The sequence below is a fragment of the Macrotis lagotis genome, chromosome 4 (genome assembly GCF_037893015.1).
Source record: "Macrotis lagotis isolate mMagLag1 chromosome 4, bilby.v1.9.chrom.fasta, whole genome shotgun sequence".
Taxonomy (NCBI): domain Eukaryota; kingdom Metazoa; phylum Chordata; class Mammalia; order Peramelemorphia; family Peramelidae; genus Macrotis; species Macrotis lagotis.
The window spans coordinates 85,991,729-86,011,484 of NC_133661.1; the positions used below are offsets into that span (position 1 = coordinate 85,991,729).

The 19,756-nt window shown below is 37.0% G+C and overlaps 1 protein-coding gene and 1 long non-coding RNA gene across 2 annotated transcripts in view; one reads left to right on the forward strand and one right to left on the reverse strand.

Moving 5' to 3' along the window:
* The window catches only part of LOC141521167 (uncharacterized), a 115,889-nt gene that overhangs the window by 69,927 nt on the left and 26,206 nt on the right, over positions 1-19,756 (forward strand). The gene's annotated exons all lie outside the window — the stretch shown is intronic.
* Positions 4,488-19,756, reverse strand: part of LOC141521163 (interferon-induced protein with tetratricopeptide repeats 1-like) — a 28,288-nt gene continuing 13,019 nt past the window's right edge. Inside the window, exon 3 of the mRNA XM_074233407.1 lies at positions 4,488-7,347. Within this exon, the coding sequence (XP_074089508.1) occupies positions 5,886-7,347 (1,462 nt within the window). The 3' untranslated portion in view covers positions 4,488-5,885. The remainder of the gene's footprint in view (positions 7,348-19,756) is intronic.

Consider the following 19,756-nt stretch of genomic DNA (forward strand, 5'->3'; position numbering starts at 1 on the left):
GCCCCCCATGAATATAGATAGACTTGCTTGGGCAAAAAAGTAAAGGGGCGAGAAAAAAATTAAAATTAAAAAAAATAATAGTAATAATTGTAGGTATGGCCAGGTGGCGCAATGGATGAAGCACCAGCCCTGGAGCCATGAGCACCCGAGTCCATATCCAGCCTCGTAAACCCAATAATTACCCATCCATGTGACATGCAAGCCACCCGATCCTCACTGCCCTGCAAAAACCAAAAAGAAGAAAGAAAAAAAAAAGACCCAACATAAAATAAAATAGTAATAATAGTAGGGGTGGCTGGGTGGCAGACAGAGCATTGGCCCTTGAGCCAGGAGCACTTGGGTCCGAATCAGGCTTCAGACACCCAAAGATCATTCTCCTATGTGGCTCCAGGCAGGCCACCCAGCCCCACTTGCCCTACACCCTCCCCCAAATAATAATAACAAAAAATGTGCTTCAGTCTTTGTTCCAACACCATCAACTCTGTTGTGAGTGGATCACATTCTTTATGATAAGTTCATCACAAAAGTTACTTCTATATTTTTCCAACATTGCCATTGCTGATCGCAACTCCCTCCTTTCTTATTTCTCCACTACCATGTACTATATTTTCTCTCTCCTTTCACTCTGACTCTGCTGTAGGGTCGCTGAGTGGCACAGCAGACAGATCCCTGGTCCTGGGGCCAAGAAGCCCTGAGCCCCCATACCACCCCTTAGGCCCAGAATCCACCTGGCCCTATGGTCTTGGGCAGGCCATCCAATCCCAACCCCTTGCAAGAAGTAAAAAAGAAAATGTGTTATATTTGAACACTGTCCCCCCATGGTCCATCCTCTCCTTCTTTATTCACATCCCCACCCCTTCCCCCTGCTCCCCCCTCCTTCTTACTCCAGATGCCTATACCCCATTGAGTATATTTGCTGTTTCCTCTCCTAGCCATCTCTGATGAGAGCAAAGTTTCCCTCATTCCCCCTTGCCTCCCCCCTTCCATATCATTGCAATAGCGCATTGTAATAAAAAAAATTTTATTATGTGAAATATCTTGGACTATTCCCCCTCTCCTTTTTCTTTCTCCCTTTCCATTTCCCTTTTTTTCCTATTGACTCCATTTTTACACCATATTTTATCTTCAAATTCATCTTTCTTCTGTGCTTCAACTATAAAAGCTCCCTCTACCTGCTCTATTAACTGAGATGGTTCATATGAATATTATCAGTATCATTTTTCTATACATGCAGTTCACCCTCATTAAGTCCCTCATATTTCCCCCCTCTCCTCCAATCTCCATGCTTCACCTGAGTCCTATATCTGAAGATCAAACCTTCTGTTCAGCTCTGGCCGTTCCCAAAGGAACCTTTGAAATTCTCCTGGTTCATTGAAAGTTCATCTTTTTCCCTGGAAGAGGACATTCAGCCTTGCTGGGTAGTTCATTCTTGGCTGCATTCTAAGCTCTTTTGCCTTCCAGTATATTGTATTCCAAGCCCTACGAGCTTCCAATGTAGTTGCTGCTAAGTCCTGTGTGATCCTGACTGCAGCTCCACGATATTTGAACTGTGTCCTTCTGGCTGCTTGTAATATTTTCTCTTTGACTTGGGAGTTCTGGAACTGGGCTATAATATTCCTAGGGGTTGGGTTTTTGGGATCTCTTTCTCGAGGGGGATTGGTGGATTCTCTCCATTTCTATTTTGCCCTCTGCTTCTAGAATACCAGGGCAATTTTCCTGTAGTAATTCTTTGAAAATGATGTCAAGGCTCTTTTCCTGATCATGACTTTCAATAATTTTCAAATTATCTTTCCTAAGTCTGTTTTCCATATCAGTTGTTTTTTCAATGAGATATTTCACATTTTCTTCTAATTTTTCATTTTTTTGGTTTTGAAGTATTGATTCCTGATTTCTGGTAAATTCATCAATCTCCCTGAATTCTATTCTTTGAAGGATTTATTCTCCTCAGAGAGTTTTCTTATCTCTTTTTCCATCTGGCCAATTTTGATTTTTAAAGCATTCTTCTCCTCAATAACATTTTTGAACTGTTTTATCCATTTGACCTAAGCTGGTTTTTAGCATGCTATTTTCTTCAGCATTTTTTGGATTTCCTTGACTAAGCTGATGACTTTATTTTCATGTTTTTCCTGCATCTCTCTCCTTTCTTTTCCCAGTTTTTCTTCCAACTCCCTCATTTGATTTTCAAAGTCTTTTTTGAGCTCTATCGTAGCCTGAGCCCAATTTCTGTTTTTTCTTGGAGTCTGTAGATGCAGGAGCTTGTACTTCCTCATCTTCAGACTGAGTATTTTGATCCTTCTTGGGCTCATTTGCAAAATATTTCTCAATGGTCTTCCTCTTATTTCTTTGCTTGTTCATTTTCCCAGCCTAAGCCTGTTTTTTTTGGGTGCTTCCTGAGCTTTTGGGACACTCCCACACTCAGTGTGTGAGGTTCTGTCCTCCCTCCTGGTCTGTTACATCTTACTATTTTAAAGGTGATTTTGGCAAGGGACTTACTGGGTGCTGAGTCAGGGGAGCATTCAGATTGAGATGCCCCTTTATTGAACATATCAGACTGGAAGGGTGCTGACCCATTTCCTTAGTAATGTCACTTGGAAAATGACTGCAAAAAAGAGATGTGTATCCCTGTATGTTCAGAAGCTCTCTAAGGAGAAGAGAAGGGAGAAGGGAAAGAGGTTGATAGATAAAGTAAGAAGGAAGATGAAGGGCCACCCACCTCTGAATGAGATAGAAGAATAAACAGAAGCAGGGGAGGAGAACCATGGGAATTCAACATTTATTAAACAGTTTTCCAGCACCCAAAGCTCATGATCAGATGAAAGAAGTTCAACAATGTGGGATTCTCAAAAAGTGTCAGTTTTCAGGCAGAGGCCATATGGGTAGTCAAATGCCTTGAACAAAACTTTAAATCTGCCATTTTCCAAATCTCACATTTGGGAAACTGAGACAAAGAACATTGCTGTTGTTTTCATTAAACTCTATAGACTTTGCTAGTACCCCATAAGCTCAACAAAATACTTTATAATTGTATCCAACTCTTTTTTTATGATTTTTTACAAATTTAGTTTCCAATCTTTGTTTTTGGCTCTTAGTTTTCAGTTAGTTTCTGTATTTCATCAATCTCTACCATGATCCAGGTTGGAAACAGAGAAAAAGAAAATTTCATCTTTTAAAGCTTTGTTTTTAAATTATCTTTTCAAATTATCTTTTTAAAAATAATGTATTTCTTTCAGTTGATCATGCCAGAAGAAAAGGACTAGATAAAACATCTGTTAGCTATGGCTTAGCAAAAAGCCTATATAAAAGAGACATATATTTCTCATTCTCTTAAGGTCCCTTTTCTATCTGAAGGAAAGAACCCCTCAAGTTGTGAACTTCGTTTCATCAGTTACAAAATTGACATGCAGAATATATAAAAAAGACCCAACATTAATTCAGATCCAAACATCTCCTAAGTTTTTTTCTAGGAGATTTTGTCTCCCCCTATTAAGTTTAGAAATTATGTTAATTCATCTTGTAGCTGGGATCCCTCTTTCAGGCTAATTCTTCTATTGCCTAATGGTCTTAATTCTATTAGAATTTTATAAAAACATATAATTTAATAAAAATACAAATTGCTTTAGTCTGTTATGCCAATTAGGCTTACCCATTTAAATTGCACTTTGTATTTTGAATAAGTTCCTCATATAAAGAAGAGGTAATTAGGTCATTTCTCCAAACTTTTTTGCAGAAGTATAATCCCAGGAAGAAAACCTGAAAATGATGAACAATTTTTTTTAGGTTTTTGTAAGACAAATGGGGTTAAGTGGCTTGCCCAAGGTATTAAGTGTCTGAGATGGGATTTGAACCCAGGTACTCCTGACTCCAGGGCCAGTGCTTTATCCACTATGCCACCTAGCTGCCCCTAATGATGAATTTCAATAGTTCATTTGTTCTAAATTGATTTTGGGAAATTATTCAACAAAATTTCATAATGTTCTAACAATGAAAAGTCCCATGCTTTGACCAAAGCATTCACTAAACCCTTTATATTTTCAACATAACTTTGTATGGCTTAATAGCCTTTTCTTTAGTAATCCCCTGACAAGGAATTCACCCTTCTTCCAATTTGGATCCTGTAGAATGCATTTCACCTCTAATGTCTGACCCCCATCTTTCCTTTGAAAGTTCTCAACTAGGGGTGATTAGGTGGTGCAGTGAATGGAGCACCAGCCTTGGAGTCAGGAGTACCTGAGTTCAAATCCAGCCTCAGACCTTAATAATAATTACCTAGCTGTGTGGCCTTGGTCAAGCCACTTAACCCCATTGTCTTGAAAAAACTAAAAAAAAAGTTCTCAGCTAAGAGTGATAATCTTTGGAGAAATTGGACTTGAACAAATTGGAATAGATTTCTCAGGTACTACCTTTGAGTCTCAAGAGACTCAAGTGACTCAAGAGACTCAAAGGTAGTACCTGAGAAATCTATTCCACAAATGAATCTCTAGAAGGTCTTTCCTACAGAAAAAGCTGTAATATTCAGGGATCCAATGCTTATTTTTTGGGTTTAATATCTAGGATCCTAAGACTGGTCAACTAGGTCTTAATGGTGCTTTATAAGTGAATATTCAGCAAAATGTAACCTTTTATTACAACTTCCTGGAAATTTAGCTCTGATTATCACCGACTGGCTTAATTCTAACCAAATATAAGTGAAAATAACTTTTTTTCCCTTTCCGTTTAACTTTAAAGTCAAAATGACCCTCTAAGGTCAGAAGAAGGTGAGATTGTTTCCATGTTTAGCATATGCCTTGATAGTTTAATGTTGAAAAGGACAAACTTTTCCTCAAATGTGTCCAGTCTAGCCTTAATTATTGCTCTCTCAGTTGTGTCAGAGCACAAATCTCTCCCCTCCCCCAAACCTTGTCCCATTTTCAATAAAACAGTCTGAGGCAGAGTTCTGAGCCAATGGCACTTTATTAAAGGGTTCATGTTTCTCTCTGTAGAAGAGGACCTCAGATCTTCATGAGATGGCTTCTCCTTCCAGGGCCTATTTTTATAGAATCTGATACCTTGGCATTGAAGAACTATCTCAAATGTAGAATAATTCCATTGGTAGCTATTTGACACATGTCAGCAGGTTTATGAGTTGGGTGAAGCAAGGAAATGTCTCCATTGACTTGGTGGTCATAAGATGGATGTGCTATTCCTCAGGTTGCCAAGAGGAGACCCTAAAGTTGAGTTACTCCTTAAGTTAGGCAAGAAAAAATGGTACAGCTTGGCTATTCTTCAAGTTGGTCAAGAGGAGATGGTATGGCTATTCATGTCAAGGACTTCCATGTGAGGAAAATGCCTTTATCAACACAGAACAGCACAATATCTTCCTTACAACATTTAGTCTGAGAGAGTTGACTAGAGACTACAAAGGGAATGACTTGTTCAGGGTTACACAAAAAGTGTGTGCCAGAAGCAGGACATGAAAACTGGTATTCTTGACTTCAACACTACTTCTCTCTCCTTTCTAAAGATTGGCTACACAGTTAATAAGTAGTTAAACTAGCCTCAGACACTTATGACACTTTGGGGTCTAATTCACAAACAGTTTTGTACAGAAGGCAGATACATCATGAAACCATGGTTGAGAGCTTTCATGTTCAGCATTCACTTCATGCCTCCATCTATCAGTCAGTCAACCAGTCATTGAACATTTATTAGCACTTTACTGTGCTAGATATTTAAGATTCAAATCCAAAGAATGAAATATGCTTACTCTCAAAGAAGTTGATTCTACTAGACAAGTCAGTATAAAAGAACATACAGAAGGAATATGAATGGAATAGGCAAAAATGTATGTAAACTCTGTAAATGCAGAGAAAAGAATGCACAAGGAGCTAAGGGGATGGGCAAAGGCTTTAAAAATAGGAGAGTGTTTGAGCAGCATCTGGAGGAAAGAGAGATGTTTTAGAAAGCAGAAGGGTGGAGCCCAACTCCAGGGCTTTCTCATAGAACTGCATGGCTTCCCTTTGTTCACCTTTCACTTTGTAGATAAACCCCAGGAGACTCCAATTCACCACATCTGATTCATTTTGTGAAAGATGCTTTTTAACTAATTTCTCCAAAGTAATTAGAAGTTTGTTTTTTATAAATTTATTATCTGTGTTTATTTTTAGTCCTGCCAGGTATTGGATGAGAGCATCAGCCTCAGACCTTTTTTTAAACTCTAGAAAGCAGCCATAACGATAGTGGACATTTTGCCTTATGTAATCTGGAAGTTTCTTCATGTTCAATACCTTCTGATAGTTTTCTTCTGCTTTATGGATGTCACCTACTTCTGCATACAGGTTGCCTAGTTCTATATAATTTGATTCAAATGTGGGTCTAAGCCCTATTGAGGTGTTAAAATGAGTTATGGCTACCTCAATTACTCTCTTAAGTTCTTGTCTATCTGTGTCTTTTCGTGCATAATTGGCAACTTTCTTGATTTGAATCATTTTTGCTTTGTAACAAAGTCCCACCTCATAATGCAGGGTAGCAGAGGATGGAGTGGTCTTCAAAGCAGATTCTAAGAGTTGAAGAGCTTTATCCAGACACTGTTTCCTGCGATAAAATTTAGCTGCATAACGAAGGATGTAAGTCTGTGATGACCTATTTTTTAAAGCTTCTTCAAGATACTTTTCTCCTTCCTCTATATGGTCTGCATTTTGTAGTTTCAGTGCAAGAAGAACCTTAAGGTAATTATCTTCTGGGTTGATTGTGACTGCCCGTCTTAGTGCTTCTAGAGAAATTCTAGGACCATCTTCTCTGCCAAGATGATCCAGACGATATATGACAATTGCAAATCCAGTGTAGAATTCAGGATTCTCAGGCTGAGATTCCAGAGCCTTTTGGAAACAAGCTCTGGCCCTTTCATAACAGTCCTTTCCAAACTTGAGCAGGCACCACCCTTCCTCACAGTCAATTTCTGGAAGTTCAACCTTATAGCGGAAGGGACTTGAATGCCTCTTACAAAATGTTTCTATCTTGTCCAGGTAAATTTGGACTTCAGCAAGTTTGTCCATGTGATAATAGATCCAGGCATAGTTCCCCCAGGTCACAAGGCTTTTAATCTCTGCTTCATCATCATGAAGCTGTTGGATTTGTTCTTCGGCTTGTCTCAAACTTTCCAGAGCCTGCTCATTTTGACCCTTTAAATGTTTCACATAGGCCAATGTGTTGTGAATTCCCACATTGAATTTTGTGTCCAAGAACTCAATCTCTTCCCATATTCTGTATTCTAAATCAGCCAAGTCTGTGTCTACTCCCATTAAATCCCATGTGAAGTGGCATCTTAACTCAAGCAGGGCATCCATCATGTGATTCTTCTCAGATGTCTCACTGAGGATAAAAATAGAATATTTCATTATTATTATGTTATTGCTTGTCCTTCCTTCTCCAAAAGAACTAGTGACATCATAAGGGTGATGACTTGAGTCTCAGGTGATTGGATTTGTGAGGTAGGGCAGTGCAGAACTATCAACCTCACTCTTTCCTCCAGAACCACCTGGATTCAGTGGCAAGATATAGCTCAAGAAAACTGGAGATGGCCTCAGATATAGAGGGAGACCTTGGCTGTTTTAAGCTAAAGTCTTTCCCAGGTCTCAATTTGTCTGAGGCAACATCCATTCAATGATTAAAGCTACTAAGAAATGAACAGAAGATGGTCTAGTTAGTCTACTCGAAATAAACAGACAGAATGAGAGAGAGATAATAGTCAGACACATAGAGAGAGAGATAGAAAGATAGATAGACAGATAGATAGATAGATAGATAAAAGACAGAGAGACAATCTGGCAATAAAAGACCCTCAGGGCTTCTGATAAAAACAGAAACAATTGCTATTTACATTCACTCTGAGTAATCAAAACCTAAAATATGATCAAGTAATTACTATTTGTCCTTCATTTTCAAAGAAGATCATGACATCAGGGAGGTGATGCCATAGCAAACACATAAATTAGATTTGAGTCATCAGCCTTACTTTTCCCTCCAGAGTCATCTGGGTCCAGTGGTCAGATATGAATCAGAATGACTGGAGATGGCCCTGGGTGCAAGGCAATCAGGATTAAATTACTTGCTCAAGGTCATACAGCTAGTAACAGTTAAGGGAATTTGAGGTTGAATTTGAACTCCTGTCATCTTGACTTCAAGGCCAATGCTCGATCCACTGTGCCACCTTTCTGCCCTCAATGACCAAGTTAGGATTGGGTCAAAACCATTCATTGGTCAATAAGTGAGAACTGGATTTATTTTGGTTTAAGGCATGTCCAAGTAACTCCATGTGAATTCCAATGGATTTTATCAATGTGTAGTTTTTCAGAGCTCTCTTTCAAGAAATCATAAAATGAAACTACATAGGACAAAAAAAGTTAATTGTCCTATTTTTTTTATGATGGAATCTATAAATAAGAAACAGGGAAAAAATTTAGCACCTGAATCCAAGAAATCTTGTGAGATTTCAACAATCAAAATTTCTATTTCTATGGATAGGACACCCAATTAATACAGGAAGAAGAGGAAGGAAGGAAGGACATTTTATTATAAGATATTGAACAAACAATGTAAAGAAAACTAGAATGACCTCTGCCCAACTTCACTCCCACACAGACAACTATTTGGGTCCTTCAAAAATTTTATTATTCCTTCATTCCTTAAGAAAGTAAATAAGTAACCAAGCCCAAAGAATTCTGCCTAGTTGGCTCTCCCTATCAAGTCTCTTTTTTATGGAAGGGAGAGAGGAGAAGTTTCAATGCATTCCTTGCTAGACATATGAAGATTCCTCAGGTCTTAAGTGTAGCAGGAGGAGAGGGGCAAGAATTCCATGTTCCTCCCCTCCTGTTCTGCCCTCTTTGGAGTCAATGACTCCAAGACTGATGTAGTTACTATGGAAGATGTATTTCTATAAAAATTGCCACTAGGCTCAGTCCTTCCCATTTCAAGTTAAGTGTTTCCTTTCCTACGGTTGACTGGTCCCAGATACAAACCATTCTTCTCTTCCTTCTGGACCATGGACTTTGTGTTCTGTGGGGTTCAATATTAACAAATAGTTGTGCTCACCTTTGACACTAGGGCATTGATGAGGTAACTGAACCTCAGTGAAGGAACTTTCCCCTGACAAGGACCAATAAAACCATTGCCCCAGGTACAAGACAAACTCCCTATCAATAAGACAATAAATCTCAGTCGTATCCTGAAAAAATTAAGTGTCTTAGGTATTGCCCCCAATCTACATGTTCCTGATTATCTCCTGTTCCTGCCCCTTGAAGAGCTTCCCACTCCTCAGTTGAGTTGCTTTCTGTCTTTGAGACCAGCCTACCCTTGGGGAGCTTGATTCACAAAATAAATGTACTTTGCTTGAAATGGAGAAAACCTCAATCTGAATTCTTTGGAGAAAAGACCTGTATCCTGAACCTCAATAATTTGAGCATAATAATTTGAATGATTCCTTTATAACACATGCTTGACAATATACATCACTTCTTCAAAGGAACCTTGGGTAACAAAGAAAACCTAACTACTCTATTTTAATCTATAATGATAGAAACTTCTTAGTTCTGTTAGACCTAAAGGACAAAGTAAAAATGAATTAAGTTCACAAAATCTAGAAGCAAATAGAGATAATAGCACTGGGTTTGATAAACCGAAAGACCCCAAGTGATGGGAGTAAGGACAACCTAGTGGACAAAAATTTATGGGAAAGTAGTGTTGGAGGGATTAAGTCTTCCAACTTAGTCTCCAAACTGTTCTATTGATGCAATAGAAAAAGTCACAGCACAAATAAAGTAAAGGAAAAGGAAGGAAGTAGTCATCATATTTGTGAATAATGAAGAAAGGAAATAAGTTTAAAAACAATTAAATTTTGTAAAAAATATTTCAGTGCTTCCTAGGTGCCAGACACTGTGCTTTAAAATATTATCTCATTTAATTTTCATAACAACCTAGGGATGTAACTGCTATTACATTGTGTACACACACACACATACATACATACACACACATACACACACACACACACACACACACACCCTCACAAACCAGCACTCAGAGAGCTATGTTCTCAAGTTTCATTATTTCTTTTTTAAATTCAAAAATACTTTTACATCACTGGAAGTAGCAGGAGAGGAAAATATGTGGTCATATCCAGAAGCTTCTAACTCCATTCAATAATAATGACGAAAGATCCCTGAAAGTCACAGTTAAAAAGGTGCAGTCACCTCTCCACATAAAATGAAAACTATAAAAGTACCTAGACTCTTATTTTCAACCTTCCCCTTATTGATCTCTACCACTGTCTCTGATAACCAGTGTTCAAACTTAGTGATCTGACTATTTGAAACACTAATTCTTTGGCAGGAACTCCCATACATGGCTGACTTTCTTTACTCAAGTAACTGATTTTCCACCCTCTCTCTCCCTGATATGGGAGTCTGTGTTATCCCTGAGGAGAACACAGATCATTCCTTCAACCTACATCAAAAAGGTTAATTGTGTCTGTGTCCCTGGGAGATTTCTTATTCTTATGTCTGGGAAAGACCCCCATGATTTTTCCCTGGGTTAGGGGAAGAGATTGAGGGGGTATGCACAAATGGTGCTCTGATCCACCATTTTGCTAAGACTTTAACTCTGAGTTTAGCTGGAGGAGTGCACCATCCATGGAGGAAGACGGGACAGCAGACTTTGAGTGCTTAGCTTTAAAGAGAAAGAGAACCAGCCGCAGGTGAGGTGATGTTTGGTTGGAAAAGGAAGAAAATATACAAATCAGGGATTGGGAGACACAGTTTATTGAAAAGAAATAATATTTAATGAATGCCTCTGCTCTGGCTATGTGGCCTAAAAGTTCTGTACTCCTGACCCTCACTCTGTTTTTAAAAATTAACCCATTTCTGAACTGAAGTTTTGGGAATCACTCTGAGGGTTTTAACAGGGGAATTAGTCCTGTTACATTCTGACAAAATTTGTACAAAATGGGAGGAATTAAATAACCTAGATTATTAAATTGGTTAGGATATTTGAAACACTTTTGAGTTAAAGGAAAGGGATATTATGTTACTAAGAAGAAAAATATATAATTGGTATTAATTTTATGTGAAGAAACTTGGGAGACTATGACACTGAATAATAATAATCATGTTATCAGGAATATTTAGTGATTTCTTTTGGGAAAAAGAACACAAAGAGGAAAGAGTTTTGTGAAGGGCATTTATGGAGAGGGCTCATTAATTCTCTAATTCATTTTAATGTTAAACCTAATAATGATAATAATTGTGTTACTTTGCATGGTGTTTTGGAATGTGAAAGCTGGATTATTTGTACAAGGTACTCTAATACTTTTATCAAACTAAACTGTAAGGAAAAGTTAAAATTGTAAAGTTGATAGCAAACAAAATGAATAGAGGTTTCATCTAATGATTTAGTCCTTTGCCATCAGATTAACCATGGCATAAATAAGAATTGCATTGGGAGTTTTAAATGTAGCATATGTATGAGACTGAATTTTTGTGGGATCTGGGTAAAGAAGCTTGGAAGGCAAAAATGTAAAAGATTCTAATGGAATGAGATGTTAACCTAAGAGTCTTATGTTTAATGTAATTTAATAATAGCATGCTTAATTTTAAAGAAGTCAAGATGGTAGACTTCTCCTATGGTAATTGATGTGGGGTGGGGACTGTGAAAGATGACTGAGAAAATAGTAGTTGTTGGTCCCACTGTAAAGTAATATTGATGAGTAAGATGGGTTTTTCTTTTGTAATTGAAGAGAGATTATATTTACAATTATTTGGGTACCTGTTGAAATGTTAAGGACTGGAATTACCATGTGATTGCTTTGAAGGAGTAATAAGGGATATATCAAAAATTATGACCCCTTCTGGGATCACTGAAATTTTAAATTATATAATAAACTTGTATGGAAGGATTATTTTGTACAATCTAGTAATTCATGTGGTATTCTTACTGCTGTTTTGTTATACTGGAACTAATAATACATGCTGAGAAATTTAAAGTCATCTCATGTTAATGGTTTGAAAGAACTCTGAAAGTAATGATTTGTATGTTAAACATGGATATAGTTAAATAAGTTTATGTATAGAAATTCTCTCTCTCTCTCTCTCTCTCTCTCTATATATATATATATATATATATGTATATGTATGTGTATATATGGTCTGGAGTTGTTACCTAGATTTATGGGCCTGCTACTTGGGTACAGGATGGGAGTTAGGGCTGTAGAAACTCAATGTATATCCTGATTAAATTCTAAGCTGTAGAGGTAACAACTACCAATTAGACAGCTAGGGCCCTGGACTTGTTCACTGCGAGCCATGCAAATGACAGAGAGTTATTTAATATAAGAGTTGTAGTAGACAATCTGTTGATTGGAGAAGGAGGAGTCTGTGGTAAATTGAATAGGGATTATTGTGGTTATATATCCCAAAACTGTGGCTGTTTGCTTTGAAGTAAAAGACCTATGTAATATGACTAAGACAAACACAAGAAAGATAATTTGAGATTTTTCTATGACAATATTTAGTTATATGAGAATTTAGGAGATGATAGGCAATCTCTTAGCCAAAAGAGATGTTTATTTGTTGTAAAATACAATAGGCTAGAAAGAGGAATCTGATATACCATCTTTATATAGATATAGAACATATATTATTACAGACAAAGGTATGTGAGTCTGGAGATCAGAGGCCTCGAGTACAAAGTAGAAGATGAGGCCTACATACAGGGTCAGTCATAGTTAGAATTCCTGGTTTTAGTAAGGACCCAGGAAGGATGCCCAGAGCTTTATGTAGAAGATTCATTAATTGGGACCCCATCAAGACTATAATTAGAATTTAGTGAAGTGGACTCAACTTGAAGTTTTAACAAGATAAAATTACGATTTTAGATCACGGGTCTTAATCAATTTTCTTTTATGTCTGATACCAGGATGATCAGCAAAATGGAAATATTACTGGGTCAATGTGTTCTTGGAGCCAGGGAAGTCAATGGGTTCAAGATTTCAGGTGTCAGGGATAAATAGTTGAAAGGGGCAGCTTTTTAATGTGGTGTGAGGTTGGACCCTTTCTAACTTGACTTCCTCAAATGTGACATTTGGATAATGCCTCACCTGGTAGAATAAATCTGGCCTAAGATATTTGATTATCCCCTGCCTAAACAATGCTGGATCTTTATCATAAGGTACTTTAAACAAACCAGATAAAGAAGTTTTAATTGGATTTAGTAGCCAGATAAGGTTAAATGTGAGATTCTGGCACGTACTGTTAGCTACATGTTTAGATAGGAATTACGATCCCTAATTTTTATCTTAGAGGGGATATTTAGGTAAGAAGAAGAATGGGAAATTTTTAGGATAATTACAGTTCAAGGTCAAGTTTAAGGAAAAGAATGTGAGTCAGATAAGTACATCAGAAAAAAAAAACCTATGGTATATTTGGAAATATTTTGGGGAGGAAAAATATTCATTTTGGCAAAGGATATTTAAGTCATTGTAAGGAGAGCAAAAGGTTAAGATTGTTTTTTATTTTTAAGCCATACGCTGGGTATTCTTTGCACCAAGATGATTGTCAAATGTATATGTTACAAGCTTAAGTTAAATTTTATAATTCTCAATGAGTTCACTCATAATGAAACACTTATGGAAGTTTATTGTATTAAAGTGAAATATCTATGTTAATATGACAGTGAGTAAGGCAAAATGTAAATTGTAATAAGCTCCAGAATCTTATTGTCTTGTGATGAAAACATGTGTTTTGATCTGAGTAAAATGTTAAGCCGTTTCTTAACCAGAAGAGAAGGTCTCAACAAGTCACCTGAGCTGGAGAAGACTTTTTGGAGCAAATTCAGAACATATAGAAGGACATTGGATGTTTCCAGGAGAGGAGAGACCCTGGACCAATTCATCTCTACCATCTCTCACCTATGTGTACATTGCTACAAAGGGGATCTGCCCCTTTTGATACCTGTAACTTCCCCTTGATTCTGTAAGTGTGTCACCCCTACCCTCTCCTTATACATAATGTACCAACCAAGGGATGCAGATTTTGATGGAAAGGAGGAGGAGAGGCACGGTGAATAAGTACTCCACTGAGAGAAAAGGAGGTCAAGATTATTGGGTGGCATGATTATATCCTACATGAGTCTATATATCCTATCTAGAGAGGGTCCTATCTCTGATTTAGAGAAAGGAGTATTAGTAATGGTGGGAGGAAAATCTAGCTGACAGAAGTCATTGCCCAGTCTTTGGATGTGGCTAACTGTTGGACTTGTGGTGGTCCACAGCAGTTTGAGAACTTTCCTTAGGTGCCAGTCCCCCTGAGTCCAGTCTAGATTCTCAGTTCCTGGTCAGAGGTGTCCTGAGGCACGATTCTGGTCTAGAGGAGAGAAACACCATATGACTGAGTCATTTCAGGATGACTATGGTTTGTACCACTCTAGATAGGATTTTTTCCTAGGGAGTAACAAATATCTGAAGACATCTGTCTGGAAGCATGTCTGGATTGTACAATTTATAGAGATAGGAGGACTGAGACTCATGTGAGATGTACTGTTGGTACCTGGATCCCTTGTTTAGGATGCATTAACATAAAGAAAATTGTGATAACCATTGCATATACCCATCTGCCAGGGGTTGTTAACTAGACTTATGGGCCTGCTACCTGGGTACAGGATGGGAGTTAGGGCCATGGAACCCCAACGCATATCCTGATTAGATTCTAAGCTGTAGTGGTAACAACTACCAATTAGACAACTAGGACCCTGGGCTTGCTCACTGGAATCCATGAAAACAAGTGAGAGAAAGAGTTATTTAATATAAGAGTTGTAATAGACAATCTGTTGATTAGAGAAGGAGGAGTTTGTGGTAAATTGAATCTATCAAATTGCTGCTTAAAGATAGATGACAATAGGCAAATGATAAAGGAAATAACCAGGGCCAGCAGAGAGTTAGCATGTGGTCCTATTCAAACCTGGAAAATAGTATGGATTCATGTTTCTGATAACAAGAAAGTAAAAATCTTGATAGAAAAAGTCAGTAGTCATATCAATAACAAGCATTATGATTTAAGAAAATAATCACTAATAAGGTGTGGAACCCAAATTCTTATTAAAAAAAAGAAAATGGGGGAAATTGTGAGGAATATGTGGATGTTATTGGGTTCCACAAGTGCATGAAGGGAGATTGTTAGTTTACATTACAAAGACTGGGGTCTGCCTGTATTGGTGCCTGTGGGCAGGTATGTGAGTATAAGACAAAGATTTAACCTCAATCTGATCAAAATTTGAAATTAGATTAGGTCTGCCACACCTAGTTCTGAGTTAACTTAGAGTCTGCATCTTTCTCCTTTGCTGTGCTCAAGACATTACTGTTCCCTCTCCTGTGTTCATTTGTACAATGAACAGGTCTGGGTGTGAATGTATCAATTAGATTGTGACCCCAGCCAATGATTGGCATGAAGGGGGAGAAACAAGCCTTTCAAAGTGTATATAATACCTAGTATTTCCAGGATTTGGGGCCCCTCTTCCCTTGAGAGACATGGCCCTTTTATTAAGATATATAAGATATCTTAATAAAAGCCATTTTAATCACTATAGATTAAGTATTTATGAGCCATTTATAACATGGCACAGTCATAATAAACTGCTAAATATTTTTTTAAAAAGCGCATGAAAATTAGAATTAGAATTACAGAAGACCTAGCAGTGGCTACACTAGAGGATCATATGTCTTGCAAAACTATATTTTGAAGAACTATATATTGGGCAAAAATATAACAAAGAAAGTTAAGTATAATCCTAAATTTTAAAAAAATAGACATTCAATAAATTGCCAGACTTTCAGGATTTTTTTTTTTTGCAAAATAACCAGAACTCAATAAAAATTTTGAAAAGATCTAAGAGAAATATAAGATAAATATCAAATACTAATTAAAAGTGATAATAAGAACAAATTGCTTAATATATATATAGTCAAATATATTAATTACCATAAGTTTTTATGAATTACTTTTCTGGTCAAAAGTTGCTATTTTAACTATTGTGAGGATTGGAATTACCTCTTTTAGACTTTGAAAGGAAGATTTGTCCTGCCTTCTTTAATCCCTTTATAATTGAAGAGAAAAATTTTGTCTGACCCCTCCTCAAATCAGGAAAAGAACTCAGTCTATTTTTATACTTCAAAAATAAGTACCTTACCCTGCCCTCCTGGTACTTAAACTCAAAACTCAAAAAGAAGTTAACTTCCTCAAGGAAAATAACATTTTAAGAATGTTCCTCTGAGATCAAATAATAGAATGAGATCCAGGCAAGTTTAAGGTTTTGTCTACTCTAGTGATATATGTTCTGCTCCCCTCCCCTTGTTACTATATAAATTTTCTGATCTCAGCTCACGGAGATCATTTTTCTAAGATAGTCTCCATTACCTAATAGTGGTAGATAAAATCCCAGTGAAATGAAAGTTCATGTCTAATCTACTTTCTTTATCATTGTTATGTTAACTTCTGTTTTAAGGTTCTACTTTTAAGTTTATATATAATTATGTATATCTAAGACTGTAATAGTAATAGTTCTAAAGAAAGATTGGGATAGAGATGAGTATGATATGATTCTAAAAAGCAAAAAAAACCTATCACACAAACATAAAATAAAAATTAGGAGTAGAATTTATTATAAAATCAGTGATAGTATTCATAATCTCAGACAGTTAAAACTAAAATATTTAATCAAAAAAGAAAACTAGGTAAACTACCCTATGGGTCAGTCATATTAATCAGTATTGTTTATGACTATTTAAAATAAATAGACAGTATAAGGTTGAAATATTGCTATGGTGTAGGAATTTGTGAGCTGGTAGATTTAGAAAAATATGGAAAATTTAGACTTAAGAAAGAAGATGCTATCTACCTCCAGAGAAAAGGTAAATGGAAATAAGCATATTATGGTCTTACATTTTTGTGCATGATTATAGATATTTATTTTTATGTAAGTGTCTATATTTGCATATATATAGGTGCTTAATTGAACCCTTAATTGAAGGGGTGGAGCAGGGTAGGAAGGGGAAATAACTAAGTAAAAAATACAAGGCAGAGAACAATGGAAATCCTACAAGGAAGCAAAGAAAAAAATGGATAGCTTTGAACCCAATGTATAGTATTTGCTATATAGATTTTCTTGAAGTAAAAATTTATTGCTTTATTATGAGTCCTCACTTATTCTCTGGTGTATACATGGCAAAGCTTAATTTTTGTTGTTTTCTTTTTTATTTAAATTTAAAAAATGAAAAAAGTTAATATTCCTTTGAGTAGAACATCACACATAAGAGTATAGATTGTGATAAACTGTATAGTAGAATCTAGTATCACCACATCAAGTCCATAACTTTCAGGTCATAGACTACTCTTCAATATGTGCACAGAGGGAGAGGAAGAAGGAAGGAAGGAAGGGATGGAGGGGGTAGACAGGGAGAAAGTACCATTGTTAGATACCCAATAAACATTGGAAAGAAGACTAAAATGACCACCTCCACTCCCATCACAGAGAAACATCTGGTTCCTTCAAAAAGCTTCCTTCTCTCCTTAAGAAGGCCTATATCTAGCAAAGCTGAAAGAAGCCTTACCCTGCCTAATTGGATCTGCCTGTCAAGTCTCTTTTTTTATAGAAGGGAGAAGGGAAAAGGTACAGTGAAAGAGTCCCAGCTAAGAAATGTGTGGATTGCTCAGGACTTGGGTATAGCATGGAGAAGAGAGGCAAGAATTCCATGTTTTTCCATTTCTCTCCTGACCTCCTTGGAGTTGATATGCCACCATTTGTTGTGACTATGGGAAATGTTTCTCTGAAAATCATCACTGTGCTTCCCATTGCTTTTTAAGCCCTTCCTTTCCTGGGGTCCCTTTGCAGTAACATTACTAGGGATATTTGCTTCTTTTAAGGTCATGGATAACTAAACAGTTCTGCTCACCCTCTAAATAAGAGCATTATAATTTGAATTCTCCCTTTATAACAGGTGCATGACAAGGTGCCTTAGAAATCCATAGATAGCATCATGTCTCTTTGACTGGTTTATTTGGGATGGAATGGAAGTAACCATCATCCTGGAGGTACATCACTTTCCCTTATTTCTCTTCCATACTGCTAACTGCTGATGTGAGGAGAAGGCAGAGTTAGTTGTAGTCCTCCCAGGCTTTGCAGAAGATGGCAAAGAGATATAGTTTTGGTAATCTGAGGCAGCAGTCAACCCCCAACAGTAAAATATCATGCTCTCTCTCAGAAAGATTCCAGATATGCTCATGAAATCTGTGTTGTGATAGGTTGTTCAGTAAATCCAGTACCACAATATCAAACCTCTAACCTTCAGATCATGGACTACACTTCATTTGGTCCTTGTATCCTCAACTGCTATTAGATATAGCATATGCTTTTTTGGTTAGATCCAATTGAACTGTCTCTATCTTGTGCTGTGAAATTTCCTTTAAGCACTTTGGATTTCTGCATTTCCTCTGTGAAACAATGGGCTTGGGTAGATATTTCTTTCAATTATCTATAAAATTGTCTATATAGGATCATTCATAAGAGGAAGGAATAATGCAAGAATCGATTCAGGAGATGTACTGTGTCAGACAGGTAGAATTCTGTTCACACAACTCTGAGAGTCCTTGAAGAATCCATGAGGATTTCTAAGCACTTTTCAACATCTCACCGAAGTAAAATTGTCATGAAATATAAGGGAAATATAAAACATATTTGAAATCATCAGGAAATTAGCTCTTGATTACTGATAGCATATAAAGAATCTTTGCATATTATATCTGGAAGTCCAATAAATAATTCTGATATGTCCTTTATGGGACAGGTAAGTAACAGAATAGATAAAGCCCTAGGACAGAATTCAAAAAGACCAGATTTGAAGTTCAGCCTTAGACACTTACTAGTCAAGTCACTTAACCTCTGTTTGCCTCAGTGATAACCTCTATACAAAAGAGAAAAATAATAGCATCTACCTCCTAGTGTTGTGATCAAAAGAGATATTTGCAAACCTTTAGCATATAGTATTATATAAATGTTATCTGATATGATTATTGCAATTTTTGTTATTTTTAATTATTCCTCTCTGAGTTCTTAGGAGTATGTGTGTGTGTGTGTGTGTGTGTGTGTGTGTGTGTGTGTGTGTTCAGTGACCCAGGATTTGTTTCTAAATTCATCATCTCATGTCTGGATTGTTTCAGGAGCCTCCTAAATATTTCCATTTGACTCTAGTCACAAAGAATCAGACTTGGCCAAATCAACCAAACTAATGAGTCTAGTAGTAGTGTTATAGCCTGGTTAGATGGTATACCAAGATGAAATGTCAAAACATAGATTAAAGTTCAATATGCTTGTAGTTGAAAGAGAAGGAACTAAGGAAGGGAAAGAGAACTGAAGATATGGGAATAGGGTGTTATGGATAGAACAAGGCCTCTTGGAGACAGGAGAGAATGGTATTAAAAGCTTTTGTTCAGAGGTTACAAGAATATTGCTTTCAAGTCAGAAGGACCTGAGTTCAAGTCTTACCTCAAACACTTCCTAACTTTGTGACCTTGGGCAAGTCACTTATCCCTGATTGCCTCACATCCAGGGCCATTTCCAGTAGAACTGATTCATATCTGGTCACTGGACCCAGATGGCTCTGGAGGAGAAGGTGAGACTGGTGACTCAGCACAGCTCCTACTCGCTCAAATCCAATTCATGTGCTTGTCATGGCATCCCTCCC